The 11,384-nt window shown below is 37.3% G+C and overlaps 1 protein-coding gene across 1 annotated transcript; it reads left to right on the forward strand.

Moving 5' to 3' along the window:
• Nucleotides 1-1,343: 1,343 nt before the first annotated feature.
• On the forward strand, nt 1,344-11,194 carry pick1 (protein interacting with prkca 1). Its single transcript, XM_079881523.1, has 13 exons — nt 1,344-1,507; nt 1,672-1,791; nt 2,074-2,185; nt 3,387-3,515; nt 4,298-4,364; nt 4,697-4,786; nt 5,476-5,529; nt 5,618-5,680; nt 6,271-6,404; nt 7,309-7,401; nt 7,491-7,541; nt 8,193-8,337; nt 10,165-11,194. The coding sequence occupies exons 2-13, from the start codon at nt 1,751-1,753 to the stop codon at nt 10,416-10,418; spliced, it is 1,233 nt and encodes a 410-aa protein (XP_079737649.1). The 5' UTR covers nt 1,344-1,507; nt 1,672-1,750; the 3' UTR covers nt 10,419-11,194.
• Nucleotides 11,195-11,384: the final 190 nt, after the last annotated feature.

The following is an 11,384-nucleotide window of genomic DNA, read 5'->3' on the forward strand; positions in this document are numbered from 1 at the left end:
ATAATGTCTAAGTTAATCACAAAACAATCACTTTAGCAAATTTTGTAGCACTATTTTCAGTTTATTTTTATAAAGATTTTTTTTTTTATCGAATATCGTCCCTGATACTCACAGTTTGTCCTCCTCCAGCTCATAGTCCATGTCTCTGAACATTATCAGCTCTGATAGTTTGTGTTCAGTGAAGATCTGATGATCAAACTCTCTTCATTCATTCAGACGCTGAACTCTCCAACTGAAATACAACAGTATTGAGTATATTTATAAGATTTTTAAACAAAATAAGCCATTTTATGATTTATTTGCACACAAAATCTGTTGCTCCGTCAAAGTTCAATACAAAGTTTTTTCTCTGCAATACTAATACACTATGGGAATAGTGAAAAGCACATTTTTCCTTTAGCCCCGTTGTACCCTATACTACGCATTGTAGAACATAAAACAGAAAATAGCTCAGTCAAAACATATTAATCAATGATTCAAACCTTTTTCAGCAGCTAGAGAGCAGTCTGGACGGTGTAAAAGTCGCAGATGCCCTCAGGCCGATGGACAGGAGTCGACCCATTTTCAATGTCAATTAAATCATTCAACTGTGACTGCGCTCTCCTTCGAGTCATCTCCCACTGGTGTAATCCACGTTTTGGGAGTATGATCAGTCTCCCACTTTTTACTGTAGATACAACTTACTGTATATGTACAACTTTGACATACTGATCGATCGCTTGTTTCCCGCTTAAATCCGTCAGTCAGATCACGTCTGCCTGCTGATCGCTGATAGGCTAACAGTGCTTGCTCGTCAACGACATCAACACACGTAATGGTGAATGATTTTATGAAGTGCATGCAAATTATAAAATTAAGATGTTTTTAGTGGTTTTGTCCACCCGCCCAAACCAATTTTTACCCGCACAATCAAATTCAAAACCCGCAACTGGCTGGCGAGGCGCCTGACCGGTAGTTGTGACGTATCTCGTAACTATAGAAATAAGAGGAGCTCACCAATAAATTTCTCAAATAAATGTTAAATATATAAAATAAAAAGTGGTGCAACAGTACCTAAATTATATTACTCTATGATGCAGATCCATAGACTGGTCATCCAGACACTGCAGAGATGTACCGGTACTTTGCAAATAAAAGAGAAATTCGTGCTTTAAGATTATTTGGATTTGACAATATTTCACTCCATGTAAAAAAAAATATATACATTAGTAATATTATATCAATATATATTACACTCACTCCATAATATAAACATGAATTGTTGAATTATTTGAGACTTTTTTGCGCTTCACACTCCAGTCCAGTGGGAGGCGGAAATGCGCATTTCCATTGGTTTTTCCAGCCAACATTAAACACCAGCAGAAGAAGAAACATCCTGCAGACTGGTGTTCAGATGCAAAAGCTGGATGTTTATCGAGTTATCTTCATTAAATGACACTGAAAAATTGTTTCAATATTTTCACATGTTAACAGCATCATTGAACTTGAAATATTCATCGACGGAGCGGTAAGAGAGACACCTGAATTACTGACTTGCGGAAACACCTGTCGCCAACTCATAATAACAACGGGAATAACAATAATAACGAACAGCTTATTGAATATGTCTTAGATGTTACAGTAGTACAGATGATTTACACCGTGAGTTTTATCAATACTGTTGTATTTCAGTTGGAGAGTTCAGCGTCTGAATGAATGAAGAGAGTTTGATCATCAGATCTTCACTGAACACAAACTATCAGAGCTGATCATGTTCACAGACATGGACTATGAGCTGGAGGAGGACAAACTGTGAGTATCAGGGACGGCATTCATTAAATAACCTTGAGCTCATTAATATTAAGTTATATTATGTCACATCCTGTGAGGTTTCTACAAGAGAATAGAGATATTTCTGTAAGTCACACTTATAAATGTCATTGCATTGCATGTTATCAAATGCAATTGAAATAAAGAAGAGGAAGGACTCTTTACAAGCAGAAAAGATAAAAAGATGAATCAACAGATCTAGTGCATAAAATGAAGACGGAGTATTTAACACACAAGTGTGTGATGTTGTGTCTGTGTGTCCAGTGGGATTCCTACAGTTCCTGGGACAGTGACTCTGAAGAAAGACTCACAGAACCTGATTGGGATCAGTATTGGGGGCGGCGCTCAGTTCTGCCCGTGTCTCTACATCGTACAGGTCATATATATTACATAATACATTAATTACACATCACACATCCACTCTCACGTCCTCTGACTGTGGGAATGTTCTGTCTATGATGAGTATATGCATGTGTTTTTGGAGATACTCGATCAAATGCACGATGTCCACGTCTAAATAATGTCCTTTACATCTGTTTTCTTGTCAAAGTGCAACGGAAAGCTTTATTTTAGGGCTGGGTATCGGCACAAATTTCATGATTCCATTATATTCAATGTCGTTTAATTTAAATATATATATATATATATATATATATATATATATATATATATATATATATCAGGTCAATACATGTCAATTTTTCTCAAGGAAAATGTCGTATCACAACTGATGCTGTAAACTTCACAGGGAACTCTGTACATTACTATGATATTAAAAGATAAAATATACAACTGATTTATACAATTAAATTGCACATAAGGCAATTTTTATAATAATAAAGTTATAGTAATATAAAATTAGTAAAAATGCAAACGTTTAAATGGCGGCTGTCATAAACGCTTGTTTTCATGATGGATTTATTCAAATATACATGGAAAACAGCTTAAGTAAAAATATTATAAATGTTTAATATAGTGCATATATTTATCAAAATTCTCCTCTTGAGTTATTTTTTGAATGAATCTAACTGTTGAGTTTATGGTCATTGAATGGCTTTCCTGAGGTAAATGCGTGACATTATTGTTCTCCGGCTGTTTTATTGACGTCTTTCTGCGGTTGAAACACGTTCATTCATGTTTGTTTGGTGCTGTAACTGGTAGTAAAGAAGAAGAGACGATCGGTTCATGTGCGCTTGAACTGAGTCATGTCACATTAAAGAGGCATTTTGTGATGAAACTGCCAGCATTTGGAAGCTGAGACTTTGTTTCAGATCAAAAGTATCAAAGCACTTATTGTCATGATGGCAGGAGCTACAAATAACGTTTAGTGAAGTTTTATTCACGCATCAACAAAAAACAGCACAGACAAAAATATCGATTTTTGAGATCAAAGAAATCTATATCGGTTCATCAAAATGAGAATCGAGAAGTCGATATTTTCAACCCAGCTCTACTTCATTTATATATTAAAAGCACTATTTTTGGGGAGGATGGCCACCCTCTTTTTTGCCTTTAATGAATTTGCAGGCGTGGTGTATGAGTTATGATGTCTTATGGTCATGTGTGTGTGTGTTCAGGTGTTTGATAACACCCCGGCCGCTCTGGACGGGACTCTGGCCGCAGGAGACGAGATCACTGGAGTCAACGGCAGGCCGGTGAAAGGCAAGACTAAAGTGGAGGTGGCCAAGATGATCCAGACAGTGCAGGTGCGTTTAGAAACAACTCTATTCACAGCACACATGGTTTTAAAGAAGCTTTATGGATAATCATAATGTCGATGCTTATGTTTCAAAGCCATATTGAGCCATTTAGAGAGAGAGACGATAGTATAGGTAACGTTTGGAGACGATATAAACCATCAATCAGATGAGATTTGCTCTTGTCCTTATCATCTACAACACTTGAGAAAAAACTGATCTTATTGGATGGTTTGAAATGATTGTTGACATTGTTACATCTCGAATTAATCATTCAGTATCAGTTCACTCATTCAGTCTTTGGAAATCTCTTCTGGTTTTTCCGTAATACAGTTGAAAAAACGTGTTAATGTCAGTATGATTCAATGAAACGTAATTTCCAAAGTGAAAGATTAATAAAATATAATGTTTAACATGTTCAGTATTAGATTTCCAGCTCATTTGTTGCTTTTCAAGAAACTGCATGTTAATTATGTGAATTTATACTTTATATGTGAAAATCTGTCATGTTTTACAGTGTTAATAGTGGATTTTTTTTTTTTTTATATGAATTATGTTTATTTATGAAATCATGTCATATGACTTGAAATTAAACTGCGGAGCATTACAAGAACCGGAGCATTATAAGAGTGTTATTATCCATAGATTGACATATTATTGACCCGAATATCATCAAATGAAATCCTCAGGTGTGTTTCTAACTGCTGCTGCGCACCTGTAATAGTCTTTGTCTGTCAGGAAATCACATGTTGTTTTGTCTTGATGAATGTGTTTGTGTTTATGATCTGCAGGGTGAAGTCGTGATCCAGTACAATAAACTGCAGGCCGACCCCAAGCAGGGCAAATCTCTGGATATCGGTAAAAGCGGTTTACTTGCAGTAATAAATATACATTGTGTTTGACTGGAGGGAGAAATGCGTTTGTTTCTCTTTTAGAGCCTATGAAATCCTTTGTTTTTTTCCAAAATTCCATTGAATTTTTTCCCAGAATTCTGTGTTCCATTTATATTTTTCTAATTGCATTTTAATATAGGCCTGTTTTATTTATCAATTTGTGTTCAATTAAATTATTATATTATATAGTCATCAATTTCTGTCATAATTTCTTCAGGTTAAAACTAACTTTAAGGCAGTTTGTAGTGAAGATATTTGAGTTTCTGTGTGTATTCTGACTGTGTGTGTGGGTGTCAGTGTTGAAGAAGGTGAAGCATCGTCTGGTGGAGAACATGAGTTCAGGAACCGCAGACGCTCTGGGACTGAGCAGAGCCATTCTGTGCAACGGTCAGTCTCTCTCTCTCTCTCATATGTTATACATAACTAGTGTACACTATAGTGCGGTACAATAATGACTGCAGAAATAAAAAATACTAGTAACTTAAAATGTTGTAAATCAAAACAAGCCCTTTATTTACTTCCCCTCCTGCATTAGACTCAAAAGCCACAATATGACAATGATCTTTAATGGTTGATTTAGGAGCATCAAGGGTGGGAGATTCTCTAATACTTGTTCATTTTTCTTTAGTGTGTAATATTGATATTAATATTGTTTGAGCATGAAAAAGCTCTGTTCTAGAAGAGCTAAAAACAGCATCAAGACTTTGTAAAAGAGCAGAAACATTAATTGTATGACCTACATCATACAATTGAGAAAATAATCCACAGAAAACTGACCTCAAAAAATAAGTTATTTTAATAGAGACCTAGTTTTCTGTGGATTATTTTCTCAATTAAATGTGTAGGTCATAAAAGTAACGTTTTTCATAAACAAAATGAAGATTGTTTTTCAGAACATTAATATTTTGGACTGGGATGTTATTTTTATGACAAACACATTTAAACCCCACAATTCTCCTTAATGTAGGGATTAAATGATTTTCAGGACTCTAATGCACTCAGATGTTTGCTAGTGAGTTTTCATTTAATTCCCATGTGTGGAAATAATGTGTGAAATCTGTGTTTGTGTGCTTCAGATGGTCTGGTGAAGAGGCTGGAGGAGCTGGAGAAAACGGCTGAACTTTATAAAGGTCATTCATTCACACTAATCCTGCATTAAACCAGTGACTGAGAGAGTTTCATACAGGAATAATAATCTAAGTGTTTGTGTGTGTTTAGGGCTGATGGAGCACACAAAGAGACTCCTGAGGGCTTTCTATGAGCTCTCACACACTCACAGAGGTCAGATATCACAAACTAAGATTTAAAGATTAAATTAAATAAAGATTAAAATTAAGAGTTTGCATGATGGAAAATGTTAATAACACAAATAGTAATAACTGTAGGAAATGATGCACGTAAACCATGGTCATTAATCTTGTTCATAATGTGATGTATATACACAGTTGCTGTTTATATACACTTTCTCCTGAACGTTCTTCATTTTATAGATAAGAAATGTGGTTTGCTGTCAAATAATGCATCTAATTTGTAACCAGATGTTCAAAAGATGGTCTTTTTGAAAAAAATGATTTTGTTCATAAAGTTGCATTTTATATACACTTTAACACTTTCTGCTCCAGAACATTCATTTTATATACAAGAAAAGTGGTTTGCTGTAAAAATAGACTGGTAATGCGTTCAATTTGTGATCAGATATTCAAAAGATGGTCTCTAGAAACACAGCGCACCATTAACTTTAGGTCTGTCTGGTAGTAATAACCAAATATGAACAAAAAACACTCCACGATCTCCATCGTCATCTCTATTCGTTTATAATTGTAATGTTTGATTTCTCTCTCTCTCTCTCTCTCTCTCTCTCTCTCTCTCAGCGTTCGGCGACGTGTTTTCCGTCATCGGCGTCCGTGAGCCTCAGGCCGCTGCCAGCGAAGCCTTCGTGAAGTTCGCTGAAGCTCATCGAAACATGGAGAAGTTCGGCATCCAGCTGCTGAAGACCATCAAACCCGTGAGAGATCAGATATGAAACGACTTCATATTTAGGGTTAGGAATCGAATACTTGAGGTCAGGAATTGGATACTTGTTATAAAATTACAATCTCGATTGCTCTTATCGATTCCTGTGTGTGCATTTTAATATGACTTTAAACCATTCAAGTGTGAGTTGACTCGCTGTTTTCTGTGCTGAACACACACACACATGTAACCGTATATCGTGCAGCTCTTAAAGTGGCAGTAGCCTTATATTCCTGCTGCCGTCTCTTTAATAACACTAATCAAACAAAAGACAAAGAGAAAATTCACTCGCTGTTCTTGATTGAATAACTTTTGTAACTATATTTATAATGTATATTTTAGTCCAGTGTTATTTTACATTTGATTAGAGTTTCTGTACCTGGAAATCTTAAAACACTGTTTATTACAAACATATCTTTGTTCAGTTGTATCTATTTGCTGCGATTGATAATTTCTTATTTGTTCTTTTTTAATTATTTACTTGTCTTTAATAATGCTTGAAAATTATATTAGTTAGGCTAGTTGTTTTTGCAATGGTATTTTCACCATAGTTCCTTGTGTAAGTGTTGTTTAGCCTGTTGATTTTTGTTCATGATATTCAGTTACAGTGAAATGTTTTTGCAATAAGACTTAAAATAAATGTGAAATATATATATACGTTTTTTTTTTTTGTCTTATTGGAATCGAAATTAGGAATCGATAAGTAGAATTGGAATCGTTAAAATTCAAACAATATCCTGTAATACAGATGAATGTAGAGTAACTGTAACTTACATAGATAAAATATATGGTATAGAACAACTAAAAATATAATGAAAGAAATCATGTTTAATAGAAATAATTAAATAAGATAAATGTTATTGATAACACCTTTAATAATGCTGTCTGTCTGTCAGATGCTGCATGATCTGAACACGTATCTCCACAAAGCCATTCCAGACACCAAACTCACCATCCGCAAATACCTGGACGTCAAGTTTGAGTATCTGGTATGAAACCAGCCAGAGGATTTATTAATAGAGAGATGAGGTTTTTTAAGTGTTTTATGGTGATTTATTGATGTGTGTTTGTGTTTCAGTCGTACTGTCTGAAGGTGAAGGAGATGGATGATGAAGAGTACAGCTGTATCGTAAGTTCACTCTCTTCACTTACCAAAACTCTCTACTTCACAAGAGCGAAATCATCTTGAGATTATTTAATGCTTAGGTCAAGGAAGTTTTACCAGTAAAAATATACTGTTTAATGAATGTAACCTGATTTGGAGTTCAGTTTAATGTTGAACTTTGACCCTGACACAGTAACGCTGAACAGAAATATATATTTGTTTTAAATTTCAAAAATAAATAATTTTTTTCTGTGTTATCGTTAACTGATGCCAAAGTGCATTATTTAAAGAAGATACACACATTTTATTTTATTACTGATAAATTATTTTAAAAAGTAACAAAACAAAATTATATAAAAACTTTACCATACATATATGCATACACACTTATTTAAAATATTGAAATAATTCCATAAGATTTTTAGATTTATGTAATATGGCATTTTTGCTGTATTATTGTTGTTAAATAAAGCTGGATTTTGCCAGTATACATATATATTAGTATCTTATTACTATGAATTATATTGAAATGTTACAAAATTAAAACCAATAATGAGATTGTGGCAATGAATATTTGCAAAAACCCTTATTTAACCCCCTGTGTGTGTGTGTGTGTGTGTGTGTGTGTGTGTGTGTGTGTGTGTGTGTGTGTGTGTGTGTGTGTGTGTGTTTCAGGCGTTGGGCGACCCGTTGTACCGCGTCAGCACCGGAAACTACGAGTACCGTTTGATCCTGCGCTGTCGACAGGAAGCTCGCGCACGCTTCGCTAAGATGCGCAAGGATGTCTTGGAGAAAATCGAACTCCTGGACCAGAAACACGGTGTGTTGAGTAGCTCGATACTAGGGCTGCACGATTAATCGCAATTTACATGTAATCGCACTTAAACTGATTTGCTCTGTAAACGCTGCTCCATCTGAAAGCACTGAGTTTGAGTCTCTTATAACGAGCATTTGAAAAAGCAACACACATCAAACATCTTTCCAAACATGAGAAGCATTTATGAACCTCTTGTTCAACAAAAGACAAAATTTAATAACATGCATTTACTCCAAACTCACTTCATAACGAGAGCTGAGCTCATCCTTCTGTGAGATGATGATTCTTACACAGAATAAGGCAGTCGTGTGTTTATTAGTCATGTTTAATCAAAGCGCTTCAATCTTCTGTTTATTCAGATACAGCGATAGGGGTTTCCTGGAATGACATGTTTTATCGTACTTATGCTGGGCGTGTGTGTGTGTGCATGCGTGTGTGTGTGAGACACCCTCTGGTGTTTAGATGTATATGTGGTGTGTGTGAGAGATGCCCTCTGGTGTTCAGGTGTGTGTGTGTGTGTGTGTGTGTGTGTGTGTGTGTGTGTGAGAGAGAGAGACAACCTCTGGTGTTCAGATGGATATGGTTTGCATGTGTGTGTGTGTGTGTGTGTGTGAGACACCCTCTGGTGTTCAGATGGATATGATGTGTGTGTGAGACACCCTCTGGTGTTTAGATGTATATGTGGTGTGTGTGTGTGTGTGAGAGACGCCCTCTGGTGTTCAGATGGATATGATGTGTGTGTGTGTGTGTGTGTGTGTGTGTGTGTGAGAGACACCCTCTGGTGTTCAGATGGATGTGTGTGTGTGTGTGTGTGTGTATGTGTGTGTGTGTGTGTGTGTGTGTGTGTGTGTGTGTGTGTGTGTGTGTGTGTGTGTGTGTGTGTGTGTGAGACACCCTCTGGTGTTCACACGATATGGTGTGTGTGTGTGTGTGTGTGTGTGTGTGTGTGTGTGTGTGAGACGCACTCTGGTGTTCAGATGGATATGTGGTGTGTGTGTGTGTGAGAGACGCCCTCTGGTGTTCAGATGGATGTGTGTGTGTGTGTGTGTGTGTATGTGTGTGTGTGTGTGTGTGTGTGTGTGTGTGTGTGTGTGTGTGTGTGTGTGTGTGTGTGTGTGTGTGTGTGAGACACCCTCTGGTGTTCACACGATATGGTGTGTGTGTGTGTGTGTGTGTGTGTGTGTGTGTGTGAGACGCACTCTGGTGTTCAGATGGATATGTGGTGTGTGTGTGTGTGAGAGACGCCCTCTGGTGTTCAGATGGATATGTGGTGTGTGTGTGTGTGAGAGACGCCCTCTGGTGTTCAGATGGATATGTGGTGTGTGTGTGTGTGAGAGACGCCCTCTGGTGTTCAGATGGATATGTGGTGTGTGTGTGTGTGAGAGACGCCCTCTGGTGTTCAGATGGATATGTGGTGTGTGTGTGTGTGTGTGAGAGACGCGCTCTGGTGTTCAGATGGATATGTGGTGTGTGTGTGTGTGTGTGTGAGAGACGCCCTCTGGTGTTCAGATGGATATGTGGTGTGTGTGTGTGTGTGTGAGACGCACTCTGGTGTTTCGATATGTGTGTGTGTGAGAGACGCCCTCTGGTGTTCAGATGGATATGTGGTGTGTGTGTGTGTGTGTGTGTGAGACGCCCTCTGGTGTTCCGATGGAGCATTTACTACCGATCAGCCTCTGCACTGACAAACTGCGCATTCAAATAATCGCAGCCTTTGCCAAATCGCGTGCGGTTTCATTGCGATTAATCGTTCAGCCCTACTCAATACGCATCAGAATACGGCGCAGGATCTGTTTGACTGCGGTTTAACCCTTTACGTTCCCCCTTCAGTCCAGGACATCGTGTTCCAGCTGCAGCGCTTCGTCTCGGGCATGTCCCGCTACTACGACGACTGCTACGGCGTGCTGAAAGAGGCCGACGTGTTCCCCATCGAGGTGGATCTGTCCCGGACCACCATCAACTACGGCGGACAGAGCCTCTCCTACGAGGATGAGGAGGAGGAAGAGGAGGAGACCAACAGAGGAGGAGAGGAAGACGATCGGCAGACTGAGAACGGGGCAGAGAAACTCGTCGATGACGAGTGAGAGAGTGAGTGACTGAGTGAAGGATATAATAAAACATATTATATATTACATATTTATATATGATACTTAATATTACATTTCTATAATGATGAACTACTTTAATTCAAAACACTGATCAGACCGAAACGGAATCACTGAAGCGCCTGGTTGCCATGTTACTTACTTTTAGAACAGAATGTTACATTCGGTTACTATGGTGGCGGAATGTGAACTTTCAAACAAACATTCTTTTTTTTTTTTTTTAATCTTTGTTTTCGAAACATTTCAATTGAACGGGACCTAAAGTTCAGTTGTTAAATGTGTTTTTGCACAACTTGTGTGAGTTTCTCTTGCTTTTTTTGCCTCTGAAACACTGGATGAATGTCTTAAAGCTTTAATGATCTGAACATTTCACTGTTTTTTGTTGGTCTTTTTTGTTTGCTTTGGGTGTTTGGGGTTTATTTAGTTGAATTCAACTGTGTAACTGTGGTTTATGTATATCCTACAAAGATTCAAATGTCTTGAAGGTAAGAAAATCAATTATTTAAACTAGTCTGATGAATAAAATGCTTGTGAAACCTGTTATGTGTGAGTAAAAACATACATCAGACTTGTTCTATGGGCCTTCTAATTAAACGCCTGAGTTTCAGGAATATTTGTGGTGCTTTCCATCTCCTTTCCTCTGAATGATTCACATTGGCGTGACGGGCAGAAGCTCAAAACCGACGGCTGGCGTTTCAACTGGACTAAATCTCTTTAAATTGTGTCTGGATCAAAGGTTTTACAATTAAAATGTACAACTTTGGGTTTGAAAAAGCACTTATAAATAACTTCAAATATTAGTTATTAAACAGGCCTTCCTAAAACTGCAGTTCATTATTTTACACCATGATTTCACTAGATTTACAGTTGATCCGGTAGTTACGTAGGAAAGGTTAACAGATAAACGTATAAAATCCTGCTGACAAAATATCAATACATTTGTAA

This window comes from Squalius cephalus, assembly GCF_949319135.1.
Source record: "Squalius cephalus genome assembly, chromosome: 1".
In the NCBI taxonomy this organism is placed as follows: domain Eukaryota; kingdom Metazoa; phylum Chordata; class Actinopteri; order Cypriniformes; family Leuciscidae; genus Squalius; species Squalius cephalus.